Source organism: Lepus europaeus, chromosome 9 (genome assembly GCF_033115175.1).
Source record: "Lepus europaeus isolate LE1 chromosome 9, mLepTim1.pri, whole genome shotgun sequence".
NCBI classification, from domain to species: Eukaryota; Metazoa; Chordata; class Mammalia; order Lagomorpha; family Leporidae; genus Lepus; species Lepus europaeus.
This window is the reverse complement of record NC_084835.1, coordinates 17060511-17077036: the sequence shown is the minus strand read 5'-3', so window position 1 is coordinate 17077036 and position 16526 is coordinate 17060511. Positions and strand designations below refer to the sequence as shown.

The 16526-nt window shown below is 58.4% G+C and overlaps 1 protein-coding gene across 3 annotated transcripts in view; it reads right to left on the bottom strand.

The window, feature by feature from the left end:
* Window positions 1-16526, bottom strand: part of CCDC13 (coiled-coil domain containing 13) — a 48161-nt gene that overhangs the window by 15938 nt on the left and 15697 nt on the right. For 2 of the 3 annotated variants that reach the window (XM_062200622.1, XM_062200624.1), the window contains exons 4-12: window positions 15159-15301; window positions 13644-13733; window positions 11987-12103; window positions 10838-10942; window positions 8586-8747; window positions 5660-5836; window positions 4164-4370; window positions 1741-1880; window positions 1144-1227 (exon numbers count right to left, since the gene is read on the bottom strand). In XM_062200622.1, the coding sequence (XP_062056606.1) occupies window positions 1144-1227; window positions 1741-1880; window positions 4164-4370; window positions 5660-5836; window positions 8586-8747; window positions 10838-10942; window positions 11987-12103; window positions 13644-13733; window positions 15159-15301 (1225 nt within the window). Of the gene's footprint in view, window positions 1-1143; window positions 1228-1740; window positions 1881-4163; window positions 4371-5659; window positions 5837-8585; window positions 8748-10837; window positions 10943-11986; window positions 12104-13643; window positions 13734-15098; window positions 15302-16526 lie in introns of all 3 variants that reach the window. The other variant, XM_062200623.1, reaches the window with a different exon arrangement.

Below are 16526 nucleotides of genomic sequence, written 5' to 3'. Positions count from 1 at the left end.
GTCCTTGGGCCCCTGCACCCGCATGGGAGACCCAGAGGAAGCTCCTGGCTCCTGGCTTTGGATCGGCACAGCTCCGGCCATTGAGGCCATCTGGGGAGTGAACCAGCAGATGGAAGACCTCTGTCTCTACCTCTCTCTGTAACTCTGTCTTTCAAATAAATGAAATAAAACTTTAAAAAAGAAAAAAAGAAAGAAGCTGGAGAGCCAGCAGTGTGGGCAGTTCCTGTGTCCCTGTGGAGTGCAGAGGTCACAGCTTTATCAGCCTGGAAGAGACTTGAAGGGACATTGTACCCCCTCCCCGCTCCCGCTCCTGGGAAGAGAGCCTCAGAGAGACAGCCTGCCCATCTCCCTGTGCTGTGACAAGGCCTCCACACCCCCAGGAGTGTCGCACATGCCCTGGAGCTCAGTGTCAGCCACTCTCCCCCACATGCCCTTGTGACCCCAGCCTGATAGGGCGGGGCAGCTGCAGGGCTGGCCACGGCCCAGGGTCTCTGTGCTGCCAAATGGCAGGCTAGCAAGCGCCTTGGGTGCTCGCTGGGAGACTGCTTGCTTGGAGCCACAGAGCGAGTCCAAAGTGGGACTGCGGCCACTTAGAGGCCTCGTGCTGGGAACCTGAGTTGACCTGCCCGAGGGGTCAGGTGCGGGTGCTGATGGCAGGAGCACAGCTCCAGTGGACAGGGGGCAGGGCTTGGGATAGGGCTCAGAGGCAGGACAAAGCTACCCTTTGTCTAGAAGCTGGCAGTGAGAACAAAGGGCTCATTAAGCCCCAAGGCTTGATTCTATCAACAAAGAGGGAGCCAGAGAGCTGAGGGGGATATCCGTGACTTCAAGTAGGAACCCATTTGACCTGAAATTCTCCCCCTGGAGCCTGATTCTCAGTGAGCAAGAGATGGCAAGGGAAGTTTCTGGCAGCCAGGCCCAGGAAGATTTCTCATGTTAGCTCCCCGGTAGCAGGGAGGGACCCTGGACAGGGAGTCAGAGGCCAAGATTCTCGTTCTGAAGCTCCTTACTTTATCACCTTGGACAAGACCCTGGACAACCCTGATTCCCCCCAATCCTCATGTTTCATCTGCTCCTAACGGGATGAGGATACTGGCAGAGCCATCAAGGATGGGAGGGACTGCGAGGGCCCAGGGGTCATACCTGGATGAAGGCCCATGGGGACTGGGTAGGGATGGCCTTGTGAGAGAAGATTCCACCAGCATGTGGCCTAGGCTGGTCACGGAGCTGTGCAAAGGCAGAACGGGCCCATGACTGCGGGAAGGCATCGGGCCCCACTGGGCCTCACCTCACTCTTCCTGAGAGGCAGAGTGGGGGCCGGCAGGGGTGCCGGGAGCTGAGCACGGGGCCACTGTGGCCCTCGTGGCAGCCCAAGCCAGGCACCCCTGAGGATTTGCTGCCCCCTTCCCCCAGAATTGCTTGTGCAATATGAGACAGACGCGGAGCCTTGAACCACCCAAGGAGCAGATGCATTTTGAGGCTGGCTCAGAGGGGCTATGCCAGGGAGCTTCAAGCAGCCAATGCGCTCTTGAAGTAAGGAAGTCTGGGCCTAACTGGCTCACTCCTGTGGATGCAGCAGGAATATAATGGGAGGCCCTGACATGGAAGAATGGGGGGGGGGGTGTACTTATTTTAACACTGCAGGCGTGGCTTCCCATCAGGGGGTGGCAGGAAACACCCTTTCTTCTGAATAATTAATGTTCACTTCCCAATCCCCTCCAGCCCATTTTTTTTCCTTACCGGGAAGATCCAAGCCTGCCGAAGTGATCGCCTGCGGAGGCCGGGGACTTGGTCAGGCCTGGGTCCTCCAGGAGCTTGGGGTTGGCGGCGCTGACCTCCGGCCCATGGGACTCCTTGCCCACTTCTTTATTCCGAAGATACTGCAGGGCACAGACGTGGGTTCTGTGCTCAGGGCTTTGGCTCAGAAGCCTGGAGGAGGGAGGAGGGGGCCTGGGCTGGCTCTCGGGCCTTCAGGGGCTATGAAAGAAGCTTCTTTTCAGGAGTGAAAAGCGAGGTCTGTGTCCTGAAGGCAGCCCTTGCATGACAATGCCATCCAATAATGCCTCTCTTCAGTACAGTCACCGGGCCAGGAAGCTCTTTTACATTTGGGTCCCACTGGGAGCCACGCATGCAGGCCAGGTTGGCAGCCCCCATGAGTGGATGAGCGCCAGGTGTGCCCTGGGGTCAGCTGCCTTCGTCAGCTGGAACACCTGAACCTGCCAGACACCTGGAGCCACAGCGGGCAGTGGGGTCTCAGCCTGCCCAGGCCCCCTCGCCTCCCCCAGCCCCTGCTGCTCCTGGGTACCTGGTGGCACTGGCCTCAAGGAGGACCACAGCGGGAGGTCAGGCCACCGTGGACAGTGCATGTGAGGCCCTGATCTGGCATGTCCTGAGCCCCAGGCACTGGGAGAAAACCAGCAGTGTGTGCCAACTTGTCTAAAGGGCAGTGCTTGGCCCCCAGCCGGCTGGCGGCCTTGTAAGGAGGACGAATCTCTTTCGTGTGCCTGGAGCCAGGGCAGCGGGTGAGGTGAAAGTGCTGGAGGTCTCCAGCCCCTCTCCAGTGGGTCTGGGATAGAACAAGGGGTAAGCACTGCAAGGCGATGCCCCTCACTGCCACACAGACCCTGCTTCCTGGGCCTTCCTCCTGCCCCAGGCTCTCCTTCAGTCCTGGAGGGGGAGAGGGCTTCAGCAGTCTCCACCAAGGCCAGGTGGGACAGGTGGTCCCAGGTGGGACAAAGCAGGCTGGCCAGCCAGTGCCAGCCTGAGGCTGGGCCTGGGGCCTCTTGGGCTCCCACTCCTTTGGGGAGCCCACAGATGCCAGGAAACAAAGGGCGAGGCTGCTCTGGGTCCCACCCTTGGCAGCACAGCCAGTCTCCCTGTGGGTGAGGGGCCATGAGGCTCCATGTCCCTGGAGACCTGTGTGCCTGTCACGGAAGCCTTCTCCCCAGAGGCTGCCGGCTCCCCTCCCTTCAGCTCCTCCACTGCTGTGGCCTCCACAGCGGGGAGCCCCAGGGAGCAGAAGCTGCCTGGCCCCCAGCTTTGCCTCCAGGCAGCTGTGAGAACAAAGCATGCTCAGGAGCACGCTCATTAGATGAGCATTTACTGTGTGCTTGGACCGGGACCAGGTATGGGGGCATCTGGGTCTGCACTGCCTCAAGGGGAGTCGGGGGAGGAAACAGGCAAAGACCTCCTGGTGTGAGAAAAGTTTGGCTTGGGGTGCACAGGCAGCTAGGAGAGCACCCAGGAGGGGCACGGAGCACAGAAAGGGGTCCTGCCTGCGACTACAAGACCTACAGGCTGAGGGACAGCTAACCAGACATAGGTGGTGGACAGGAAGGGAAAGGCCTTGGCCGGCGCCGTGGCTTAACAGGCTAATCCTCCGCCTTGCGGCGCCGGCACACAGGGTTCTAGTCCTGGTTGGGGTGCTGGATTCTATCCCGGTTGCCCCTCTTCCAGGCCAGCTCTCTGCTATGGCCCGGGAAGGCAGTGGAGGATGGCCCAGGTCCTTGGGCCCTGCACCCGCATGGGAGACCAGGAGAAGCACCTGGCTCCTGGCTCCTGGCTTCAGATCAGCGAGATGCGCCGGCCACAGCGGCCATTGGAGGGTGAACCAACGGCAAAAAGGAAGACCTTTCTCTCTGTCCCTCTCTCACTATCCACTCTGCCTGTCAAAAAAAAAAAAAAAAAAAAAAAAAAAAAAAGGAAGGGGAAGGCCTGGAGCGAGGAGACGCCAGGAGCAGGTGAGGAGCCAGTGTACTTGTGGCCTGAGTGCAGGGTGGAGGAGATGGTTGAGGAGATGAGGGAGGGGTGGCAGCAGGAGTGAGTCAGGTGGTGTTCTGGATGGAGAAGTGTGGCTTTGGTCCTGCCTGGAATGTGGATGTAATGGCTGGAGCTCTGGATACCCTCTTGGACCATGGGGGGTGAAAGGCCACAGCTGGGGATGGGAGAAGGTGAGCTGGACAGAGTCTGGACCCTTGAGGGCTGGGTGAGGCTGATGAGGGTGACAGGAAGCCATGGAGACACCACCAGGTTTGCGTGCCCAGCAGGAAAGGTGTGCACGGAATAGGCTGGGGAGTGAGGTGTAGCCAGGAGGGACGTGGCCTGGCCTGAGCTGAGGTTTCTCAGCCGGTGAGCCAGTCAGCACATGCGGGCACCCTCCTCACCTGCACGCTGAGCTGCCCGATCTCCAGCTCCAGCTGGCGCACCTTGGCCTCCCGCTCAGCCACCATGGCCCGCAGCTGGGCCACGAGGCTGCTGCTCCGCTGCGCCTCGCTGTTGAGCTTCTGGTCCCGGTTGTGCTGTGACGCTCGTGTCTTTTCCTCCTGCAGACTCAGGTTGCCCAGAACCTCCTGCAGCTGCTTGAGCTGGTTCTGGGGAGGCCAAGCAGGAGGGCAGACAGGAGTCAGCCACGGCCCTCAGGCAGGGAGAGACGAGGGCAGATACCCACCCACCCCCTGGGCCCACAGGAGCCTAACAGTGTGAGCTGACCGTCCCCTGGAGGAGCAGGAGCATGGTCCCTGCCTCTGTCCTCCATTCCCTTCTCCCTGCATGGAGTTCTCGGGGACAACAGAGGTCAGAGGGCGGCTCTTTACTGGTGGGGGAAACCCCTGGTAGGACGGGAGCATGACCCTACCCTGCTGGGAGAGCCACCCTGCAGGCAGAGCAGGGCTCCCTTGATGGAGGCTCTGTCCTCTGGAAATGCCTGCAAGAAGGCTTGCTGCCTGAGGGCCAGCAGGGGTAACGAGGCTGGCAATCAGGAATGGGTGGGAAGAAAGCAAGGCGCAGAGAGGCTGTGGGCACGCACGTTGCTGGTGAACGGCGTGGCTAGGGCTGGGTGCAGCTCTGATCGTGCCCCATCCAATGTAAAGGGGAGTGGCATGCAAGGACCCGGGAGGGCACCCAGCCCTGCGTCTTGTTTAAAAAACTGGCTGCTGGGGCTCAGACAGGATTTGCAGCTGGCCCAGGGACATGCGGTGAGGTGGCAGGCCTGTCTCACTCGCCCTGCCATCTGGAATCATTACAGATGAGGTGGGTGGCCGAGCTGGCCCGATTTTCCCAAGCACCACCCCTGGTGTTATAGGCACAGCCTGGAATTCAGACACTGCATGCTGGGGCACCTCGGGCCCCAGAGAGAAAAGGCTGGGCTGTGCGGTCCGGAACACAGTGTGGGCTTACAGGTCAGCGAAGGGGTAAGTGGCCGGCCAAGCCTGGTTTGCACTTAGCAGTGTGATCCTGGGTGAGTTACCTAACCAGTGAGAGTCTTGGTGCCCCCGTCTGTGGAATGGATTTACAACATGGAACCCTAGGAGTCGTCCTGGGGCCTCCCCATGATAAAGTACCCAGAAGGGGAGGGGCCCAATGCCATCAACAGACAGGAAGCTGTCCTGGTCCCTTGGCTGTCCCTTCCATCCCTCCCTAAAAGCTAACCCGGGGAGGGCTCCCATCTCCTTCCCCTCATGTACTTCCCTCCTTTGGGGGGCCACAGGCCTGTGGCTTGCACCCAGCACTGCCAACCTCAGAGACCTCACAGTGAGCTGCTCCTGTCCCCCAGGTGGGTGGCACTGCAGGGTGAGTGAGGGCACTGTGGCTGGGGCTGGGCCCCAGGTTTCTGGGCGGGCCCGGGCCCCCGGTCCCCGCGCTGCCTCCGGCCGGGCCGTACCAACAGGGCATCGATGAGCTCGTCGTCGTGCCTGCCCTTCTCTGCCAGCGTCCCCAGCTGGCTGCGCAGGGTCTTCACCTCGCTCGACAGCACCTTGTTCCGAGAACTCACGCCCTCAAACTTCTTTCTCAGCTCTTCCACGTCTCTCTGCAGCATGTTCCGTTCATTAGCAAGTTTCTGGGGAAAGAAAGTGAGGGTGTAGCAGCCAAGGGAGCTTTGGCCACCTCTGGCCCCAGCTCCTAGATGGGAGAGGCCCCGGGGACAGGTAGGGCCGCTTGTCGAAGGGCACAGAGAGGGTCAGTAGAGCTGGGGCTCTGACGCCCAGCCCAGGCCTCTGGGGGATGTCAGGCGCCTGCAGCTCCAGCCCTGGCCCCAGCACAAGACGCCTGACAGCACAGAGCATGACTGCACCTTGTACGTCAGCTCCCGGGCATGCCTCAGGCTGTGTCCTGCCAAGAGTACACCAGCCCCACCCCTCAACACATCCTGGGAAAAAGAAAAGCCATCTTCAGTGCTGGGATCAAACGAAGCCTCTCTCTCCACCAGGAGCTGGAAGAAGGGAGCCTCTGCCTGCCACTTCCACCTGCCACCACTCAGCACCACGCCCCACAGTGCGCCTGGCCTGGTTGGCCACAGGCAGGAAACTTGCACAATGTGCATGCCTTTGCAGTCTCGCTCGCTCATTCAGTCCTTTTTGCTGTCATGTTTCCAGTGCTTGGCACTCTGACAGGGGCTGGGGTACAGCTCAGAACAAAGCAGAGCCCTGTCACCCAGGAGCCGGCATTCCAGCAGGGGAGACAGATACTGTTCACAAGTGGCAAATGCAGGGGCTGGGCACTCAGCCTAGAGGTTGACACCAGCATCCCATGTCAGAGTCCTGGCTGCAGCTTCCTACTAACGTGCACCCTGGGAGGCAGCAGGGGAAGGCTCAAGGAGTTGGGTCCCTGACACCCAAAGGGAGACTTGGAATGAATTTGGTGCTCCTGGCTTCAGCCTGCCTGGCCCAGTCCTGGTTGTTGCAGGCTACTGGGGAGTGAACAGTAGATGGGAGGTATCTCTCTCTCTCTTTCAGATTAATTAAAAGGGGGAAAAAAAGGTAATACAGGCTCACTGAAAAGTCTGTGTGTGGGGAGGATGTGTTCAGGGAGGCCTTCTCTGGGAAACATCTGGAAGTCTGAAGGAGAGGAGGGGGAGACAAGAGGTCTCGGGGTAGAGCTACAGCGCCGTGATGGGGGCAGAGGTGAACTCTCAGACACTGGGCGCGGGGGTGCAGCAGTGACATCATCCGCCTTGATCCTGAGGGTCGGCTCTTGCTGGGAAAGTGCTTCAGACCCTAGCTGAAGTGAACGATGGAGACGCAAAATGAATGAGATGTGATGAATCCGCGAGACCAGGAGCCCTCTGTGGGAGGCAGTCAGAGCTGTGCTGTGGACGCACTCCAGGCTCCGGTGGGCACAGGAAATCGCTTCCTGCTCCCCGCTGCCGTGGCGGCTCACCAGCAGTCCAACCATTCCAGCATTCGCTGCTCTCTTCTGCATGACTGTGCAAGTCCAAGCCGGGTGCATTCCAAGCCCAACCTTTCCAAATTGCAATTCCCCTTCCGCCCTTGAGCCCACTCCCTGGCAATCCTCCAGAATTCTTCCTACTCCGCTCCCTTCCGCTTCTTGCTGGTGACTGAGCCCCGTAAGGTTCGCCGTCTATGTCACAGGTGTCCAGCCCTTCTGCTACAGGCCTACTGACCTGCTATAGTCTCTTGGTCACATCTCAAGCGGATTAGTGCTCTGTCTCCCAGGAGTCTTCCAACCCTCTCACCCCCAACCATGTGATCTTCCACAAATTCACGGCTCAACATGTCTTTCCACAGTGTAGACTATTTGGTCCACTGCCTTCCTGAGAACAGCCAGAGCCCCTGGCTGACACGGAAGGTACTACAGGACCTGCCCTGCCTACCTCTCCCATCTTCCTGCTCCCTCCGCACACCTGATGGTCTAGAATGTTTGGAGCTACCATGGGGTGATTTTCACACAGAGTCTCCTGATGAACAGGCCAAGCGTCACTGCTGGGAAGCCTATTGCCAGGGCCACTCAAGCGGGCCTGTTGTTCAGCCTGCCAGCACCTCCTCCTGCTACTTTTTTTTTTTTTGGGGGGGGGGTCCCTCCTTCTCACTCTCAGTTCAAGCTGGGGGAGGCTGACTCATTCCTTAGACATGGGGGGCCCGTTATCTGAAGCTTAGCCAAGAAAGCACCTGGTACACCCTTAGCCACAGTGATCAGCTCAAGGATGCGCACACGACCCAAGCCAGACCCATGATGCTCCATTCTGGGACTTTGTTGGTTCTAAGCCCTTTGTTGGTGGTAGGAGGTGGTGCAGGGTTAGAGGATAGAAGCTGGGACCACCAGGGGTCCCCCTGGGAGGGAGTAGAGCCAACCCGGAGAAAGTGGCGGCGACACCAAGACTCCCAAATCGCTGGATCCACCCATGAAGCCTGAAGCTTGACCACCACCAGACCATTCATTCCGCGTAGGGCCTGAGCCTGGAAGAGTTAGACTTGGGATGTTTTCAATCCAGCCAGCGAGGGGCAGCCCCTGCTGCTGAGTGCAGCCCCCTTATCTCCTTCAGCAGCCCCTTTACCTCCTAACCCCATCACCCTTCTTGGGGCCGTGACCCTGCCCCTCCTTGGTACGAGGAATTTCAGCTACAGCACCTCCCCAGCACCCAGCACGGGGCCACCTACAGTTCATGCAATGGACTCGGGGGAGGCCCCAGGCTGGAGGGACAGGACGGGAGGAGCAAGCACACAGCCCCCCCCCCCCCCCCTCCTGCCCAGGAGGGAGGGCTCCGGCATCCGAGCACAGCCTCAGAGGCCCCCAGGCACAATGCGGAGCTCCCTGCCCACCACCCTCTGAGCTCCTCCCAGCACCGGTACCTCCCAGCTCTCCTGTTTGTCTCTTTCCAGGTTGCGGATCCTCAGCAGGTTTTTCTCCTGCGCCGACAGCTTCCTTGGATCAGAGCAGGCAGACGGCTCATCACTGGTGGTCCCCGCCGACCGGCTCCGCGTCTGGCCCAGCTGCTTCTCCAGCTCTCGAACCTGAGGACGATGAGGCTCATGGTTCGTGAGGGCCCGCGGTCGCAGACGCTGCAACTCTGAGGTGCCGTGGGAGACCCACGTGACTCGAGGTGGAACCACGTTTCTGGTGGCAGTAGCGGCCCCACATGAGCGGCACTGCGATGGGAGGGTCAGAGTTGGCTTCTTGAGAGAAACGGGGGACAGACAACACCCCAGCTCCGAGGGGCCATGTGTGGCTAGGACAGCAGGTCTCAGCACCAGGAAGGTGTCGCTAACGGATCACCCAAGATGTGGTGGGGGGGTGTTCCTTGGGCGATGGGGGGGACATTCACATGAACTATCACAGAGGGAGGGTGGAGCCCGGAAGCTGAGAAACTGGCTCCCAGCCTCACGGACTGTGTGCCTGTGCTGTTACCTTCTCTGCGTCTCCGTCCCCTAGTCAGTAAAATGGGTTCAACATACTCCGTGTAATGTTGGGAGGACTCTCCATCCCATACTGGTCTGAGCCTGGAAAACCTCCCCAAGCCCCGAGACATGACAAGTTCTGGGGCCCAAAAATCAAAGCTCCAGGGCAAAAGGCCTGGGAACCTGCACTTTAATCAAACCTCATGGGTGATTTTTAGGGCTAGGCAACTTGAGGAATCCTGAGATGGCCTGGGTGAGGCCCTCAACACGGAGCGTAGCACACACGGGCTCTCGGCAAATGGCAGAGGGAACAATGGCTTGACCACACTGGGGTTTGAGCCGGGGACTCCTAGGAGCCTTGTTCCCACTATTTCCGTGTCGGCACAACCAAGTGATGGGAGAGAGTGAGAGAAACCTGAGCGGGAGAGGAGGCGCCCTCGCTGGGCTCACCTGCCAAGGGCAAAGGCCGGCCTGGAAAGCACCTAAAAGTGCCCTTGTGTGGTGCCGTGCGGTGATGTCATCTAAGTGTCAACCAACACGAGTTCATACTTGAATCCTTAAACATTCAGCCTCCTAACAAGAATAACCAACATGCAGAGAGCTTATTTACAGCCGGGCGCTGTGCTGGGTGGTTGACAGACATTATTTCACTTAACCCTGCAACGACCCGATGAAAAAGTGTGACCAGCTCCACTTCACAGGTGAGAAGACTGAGGCACAGGGAGATGAAATGGTTTGCCCCAGGTCCAATGACAAAGACCAGGCTGAAACTTATTAGCTCTCTTGAAGCCCAAGGCCATGTACTGGTCACCATCAATTTACAGCTTTTGTTTGCTTGCCTTTGCGATTTCCCTGCTTTGTGCTGGCCTCAGGGATCCTACAGCAGACCCAGTGGACTGAAGTCACCGGGAACTTAACCACTAAGGCCCTGGGAATGAAGGCGATGTGCTTGGCATAGAGTGGAGCTCACACACCTTCCCCTGTGTTTCTCAGTGTGAGGAAGTGGGACAAGCCACAGCTAACCCTTGTCCCTCCAGGCCAGCAAGCCAGGCACTCCACGGAGCACTTGCTACGCACTGACCGCCTCAATCTGCCCAGCCACCCCCGGGGCAGGTGCATATCATGCAAATAAGGACAGTGAGGCACAGAGTGGAAGCAGGGTGCCTGAGGGCCCACAGTGCGCAAGGGGAGGGCTGGGACTTGAAATCCATGCAGCCTGGCTCTGGAGGCCCTGCTCTTAGCCTCTTTGGGTTTTCTCCCAAATATTTAGAAAACAAAGAAGGAGACGAGGCTACGTGTTCACTGGGTCACGAGAACTTTCAAAGGACAGCAAGCATCTGGAGAGGACTGGAAAAAGCCTCCGATCACAATGGTCACGCAAATTTACACGGACTGGGCGGGGGGAGGGAGGACTGCCTGGAGTCACATAAATCAAACCAAAGGCGTTGGCATTGGTGGAGGGCCAGTACCTGGCATGTGGTAAGTGTTATATAAGTGCCTGTTCACTGAACAGCAAATGAAAACCAGGCTGGCTGGGGAGAATGGGAAACAGCAGCCTTACCAGAGGGCTCTGCAGGACCTAAGGCCTTCGCAGGGTTCTGTGGGCGCACGTCTCTTGGGTGAGGCAGGGCAGGTCTTTCCAGGGTGGGAAGGGGGGCATTCCAAGCCCCTCTGTCCAGGGCCCAGATGCCTGGTGACTCACTCACCTTGCTCTGCAACACGAGAATCTGCTGCGCCCGACCCCTCCAGGTGCCTGGCGAGGACAGGAGCTGCTGTACATTCACGTCTTCCCCAACCTCGCTGGCCAAGACCTGAAATGAGGCAGGGTCATCCGTGTGGCCAGGAGGGAGGCTCTGGCAGACCCTGAATCCTGCAGGGTGCTCAGAAGCAGGGCTGGCTGCCAGCAGGGCCTCCCTCCCACTCAGGGCACAGGCCTCAAGGACCAGTTCACCAGGTTGGAAGGGTTGATCTTTGGGACAGGAGCAGGCCCATCACCCCAGCATGCCTAGATGCAGCCACGGCACTGCCAGCAATGCCCAGAGACTCCTGATCTGCACATGCGCTGGGGTGAGTGCCTCAAAGCCGACCAACACCTGCTTCCTGAACCTGATCACCTGTCACCTAGAACCGAGGTCAAACTGGATGGTGACAAGATGTTTATGGCCGCTGGGCCCTGCCCTCTGTGAAAAGGCCACTGCCAAGTCGGCCATGTGAGCGCGGTCACAGCCGGGAGGGGGACTAGCTGATGGCGACCGGGCTGCTGTGCTTCGAGGAGGGCTCAGCTCCGTGGCGGCTGAAGTGCAGTGTTCAGAGCCCTGTGGGGCTGGCCCGAACCCGATCCAGAGTACCCCCCTCTGGCGCCTGTTTCCACAGTAGGACACTGGCTTTGGGAATCTTGGCCAGGCTCAGTGGTTCCCACAGGGTAGACAAATGCCAGAGAATTCAGTATGTAAATACAAATAAATAACAAACCAGCCGGGCCTGTGTCCCAAATCTGAGCATTCTCCTTTGAAGGGGCCTTTAATATACAAACCACCTCTTGGTTTTCTGCTGTGACAGACAGCAGAGGCAGGAGGCAGGTCTTGGTAGGCGTCTGGTCAAAGGCACCCTATTGAGTGGAGGCCCGCAGACGGTGCGGGGAAGGCTTGGAGAGCTCTCCCCGGGTGCACAGCACAGTCCTCCTCACTCCAGAGCTGGGCAGGCCACCACAAGAGCCTGTGACCACCTCCCCACTGCCTCATCAAAGGCCACGGGACCTGGAGCTGACCCAGAGCCCGCATGATGCTCAGGGGCCGAGCTCTGCCTGCTCCAGGACGGGGCCCACCGGGCAGCCCCGAGCCCTGGCTCTGGAAGACCTTCTGGGCTATCCGGAGCTCCTGCTTCGCGGCCTGGATCTGGTTGCGCAGGTCACTCATCTTCAGGTTCGTGGCCGCCAGCCTGTCCTGCAGGGCTCTCACCTCCGGGGTCTCCAGCTGCTCGGGAAAGACAGCAGAGGCAGCGGTCACTTGTCGCCTGCACAATGATGACAGCAGCAGCCCCTGAGCTAAGCACTGGACGTGGGATGAGCCACCGAGTCCTCACAAACCCCTGTGGTGCAGGTTCTAGCAAAGCACAGTGGAGGCTGGAGGGAGGTAAGTCCTGGTGGCTTGGGCACCCTGGTGGGTAAAGGTGGCACATGGGCTCAAATCCCGGCAGCTGCACTTTCGGGGCTGAGCCCTGAGCTTAGGGTGCCGCGCCCACACGTGCGGAAATGTGCCAAGGCTACAGAGTGGAGTGTCTGCAGGGGGTTGTGGGTGCCCCACCTCCCAGACACTCTGTCCGTCCAGAGCATGGGACGAGCACATGGTTTGAGCTGGATCTGGAACGTGGGCAACAATCCCTCTGCTAGCCTTCTATCATCTTTTTTTTTTTTTTTGCTCTGGCGCTCTCCCTGAAGGCCCCATCTACAATGGCTCCTCGTCTCCCCTCCTGGATTCCTGGGTACAGGGGTTCTGTTTTTGATTCTCTATGTCACAGGGCTCAAAAAAATGCCATCGGGCCAGTGAGTGTCTGAACAAGGGGTGTCCCACTGGGGCAGCTCCAATCAGGGACATGGAGGCCCTCAATGCTTGGGATAAACTGGGGGCAGTGAGCTCCTGGGGGCAGCAAGGCCCGGAAGAGGATCAGTCCAGTGCCCGCCTCCCCAGCAACGAGACAGGCTTACTTGAGGCTGACCTCAAGGAGACAGAGCCATCTCTGGAATCCCAGGACCCCCAGCACACACGGAGGACTCAATTCTCCATGGGATGAGCTTGGGGCAGCCTGATCCAGAGGTGCAGGCAACAGGGGAGATGGGGCTCCAGCATCATCTGGGGCTTGCTTCCCTCTGTCACCAGCCTGCCTGATGCCCCGAGAAAATCCCTGGTGCGGCCTCCCGGGCTGCCCATTGTCTGACTCGGGCTGTGTGCCACCAGCAGCCCACTGGGTCCGAACACCTTCCTCCCACGGAGCTGCTGGTCCCATCTTCTGGGTTCAGAGACTGCTCGCTGCATGTAGGGAACAGCCCTCACTCCCTGGAGTCACTGTTACTCTGTGGATCTGAGAACTCCTCCCAGCACGGCCTGAGCCACACAGGACAGGGCTCTCGGGCAGTGGGGAGCTGCCTGCCCCTGGGGTAGGAGCCAGTTGTCTGCCCCAGAGAGGATGCTTTGAAGGGGCTGGCTGGGCTGAGAGCACGAGGCCTGTCTGGGACAGGCTTCCCTCCTGCTCCTGAGGTTCTGGTGTTCCAGGGTCTTTGGGCCTCCTTCCCTCTGTCTCTGGACTGAATTAGACCCAGCCTGGTCTCTGCTATGGCCTCGGCCCCCTGGCTTGGTGCTGCTCCCAGAACGAAGGCTGCTGCAGTGCAGACGATGGGCACCGGGCTCGGCAATGGGGGGGGGGGTGGTGGTGGTGGTGGCAGAGCCCATGCACAGGTGCCTATGCTCCCAGGCCCATGGCGGCCTTACAGACTCCCCAGCAGATGAGAATTCATACCAAGGCTTTGTCTCCCATCTGGGCCCGCGGTGGCTTGGCTCCTGTGTCGGTGGCCCCCTTGGCGGGCAGCCTGGCCAGTGCCATCTGCAGCTGCAAAAGCAAACCTCACATTTAAACCTCAATTTAATATTAAACCCTGCTCAGCAAGTGTGCCGCCCGGCTGGGGTGCGGGGGTGCCGCTGGCTGCGTGGTCACCCATCTTGGTAGTCTGTCCTTTCGGTTCCCTTTAGGATCATTAAAGGAAGGAGTCTCCTTTGCCAGCTGCTCTGGGCCGACTGTCTGCCTCAGTCCCCTAGCTGCACCGTGAGAAGCGGCCTCAGGACTCACTAAGAGCTTAATACACAAGGACGCTGCAGCCATAACCTGTCTCCTGGAGCTCTAACAACTGCCTAGGGGGCAGAGAATAAAGGAATCATGTATGGACTTGGGGTTACAGACCTGGAGACAGGGTCAGAGGCACAGGGAAGCCTGCCACACTGGCTCATGGTCCTTTAATGGTTTCCTGATCATTTTCCACACCGAGACCATACCCTGTCCAACAAGACCATGCTCACCCTCCCATCTCTCCAACCCCACCCTGTTCAGCTCTTGGGCACACTGCTCTCCCACGTTTCTGAGTCTGGCCCCTACATGTTCTCCAGGAACCCATCAACCCCTATTCCTCTGTCACGGGTTATAACCATGTCACAGTTTCTATGTTAATCTGTCCCCCAGGAGGGCAGGGACCAACCGTGCCTAATTTGTTCCCTTCGGTCTCCCCAGGGTCTGGCACAAAACCTGAGATGGTTTAAAAAAAAGAAAATGTAATAGAATAAAGCAGCTCTAAGTCAATGCCAAGATTAAAGACTGGGCGGGTTTCAGAGGGTGACAGAATGGGATCTGCAGTCCAGCACCAGCACACAGTGTGCGACTTGAGAAATGCTCTCCCTCTCCTCGGGCCTCATAAGGGAAAGCTACATGGGTCCCCCTAGCACACAGGTTCTGGTCGAACTCCTACGGGGTCATGACCACTTGGCTGTGCCTTCCCTCCACTGGAGGGCTACATGGATGGCAAGGAAACTGACGTTTCCAGTCCTGGCTTCAAATTAGCAAGGATCTCTGAATTTATCCAGCAAATGTTTCTCTAGTTCAAGTGCAATTTGGAACATTTTGTGATGTTAACTCTTAATCCTTATAAACCCTGAGAGGGGCTATTCTACCACTGTATGACAGGGGGAGGAACTGAGACACTGAGAGTTCATGAGCTACTCAGGGTCACCGAGCAAGTCTGTGATGGAGCCAGGAGTCAAGGCCAGGCCACCAGGTTCCAGGTTTTTCCCCAACCCCTAGGCTGCCTCCAGGGATCGGTGTTCCCCGTGCTCCCCAGCACACTGTCCCCTCTCAGAATGCAAGGGCTGAGGAACTTGTGGCATACGTGGACCCACACGCCCTGCAGGAGGACCCACAGCACCTAACTGTGGTTTCCCCTCTAGGGGGGTGGCCCCAAGTGCTGGGAGCCCCCTCCAGGCCCCTCACTTCCCGCTCCAGCTCCTGGATGCGACTGGTCAGCTGCTTCACCCTGGTCTTCGCGCCCTCCGACTCTGCCATCAGCAGCCGGTTCTTTTTGGACAGCTCGACAATTTTGGTGGCAATTACATCTCCAGCCATGCCAGTTGTCCCTGAAATGAGAGGAGTGGGGAGGTCAATTAAAAACATAGGCTGTGTATCACACTCATGCCACACCACCGGTGGCACCGGGTACCGGAAGCTGACACTGCTCGGCGTGAACACTTACAAAGAGGCCGGGTCTCAGGGGAGTCACCACCCACCTAGGGGCCCAGGGATCCAGCTCCAGTGAGTGGAAATGTGGCCACTTGAAGGTTCAGTGTGTCCAGGAAAATTATAAAATCAGAAAGCAGAGTTTTAATTCTGTGGGGGGACAAGTTCATCGCTCCAATCCTGCACCCCGTCCCCAGCAACAGGGCGAGGCGTCCGTTCCCTCTGCCCCGTGATTCTGCTGTGCCCTCCAGCAGGCCCAGGGTGCTGGCCCTTCAGCCCTTCTACGCCTGCCTGACTCTGGGCTCAGCCTTGTCACTTGATTTGGCCAATGGAATGTTAACAGATAAGGGGCAGGCGGAGGCTTGCAAAGCACGCCTGCAGCTCAGCGCGCTCCGCTTGCTTGTGCCATCTGCACAGGAAGAACACATCCAGGCCGGCTGGCTGCTCCCAAGGCGAAAGGAGAGGGGCACAAGGAACAAAGTGTAGCCACCCTAGCCACGTCTGGCCTAGATCTGCCAGCTAACTTCCAGATGTCTGAGTCGAATCGGTGCTCACTGCTGAGTGCTGCTAAGGTCGGCTGCTTGGCTCTTCTACAGAATTTTGTGGGAACATCTAGCCAATACAAATGCACGCATCCATATAGCAAATGTGCACTGAGTGTCTACCAAGTGCTAGATCCTTTTGGGGTTAGAGATTGAGTGGTGAATGAAAAGGACTCACAGAGGGGTGGGGATTTTGTTAGAAGTTAAACTTCCTAAGAGGCAGCAGTGAGGGCTCAAGTCATTGGGTTCCTACCATCCATGCGGGGGACCTGGGTTGAATTCCTGGCCCCTGGCTTTGGCCTGGTCCAATCCCAACCACTGCAGGCATCTGGGGAGAGAACCATCTAGGAGTTTTCTGTCTTTCCCTCTGTATGTCTCTCTCTCTCTCTTTCTGTTCCCCCCCCCCCCAAAAAAAAAAAAAAGATTACTGGAGTTTACATTCTACCAGGAAGACAGATAACAGAGCAAACAAATAAATATGTACTGTAATACCTGAGAAGAATAAATGTGATGAAATGAACTGAAGCTGAGGCAAGGGGATGGGGAGTGATACTGCTTTAGACGGAGTGGGGTAGGCGTGGGT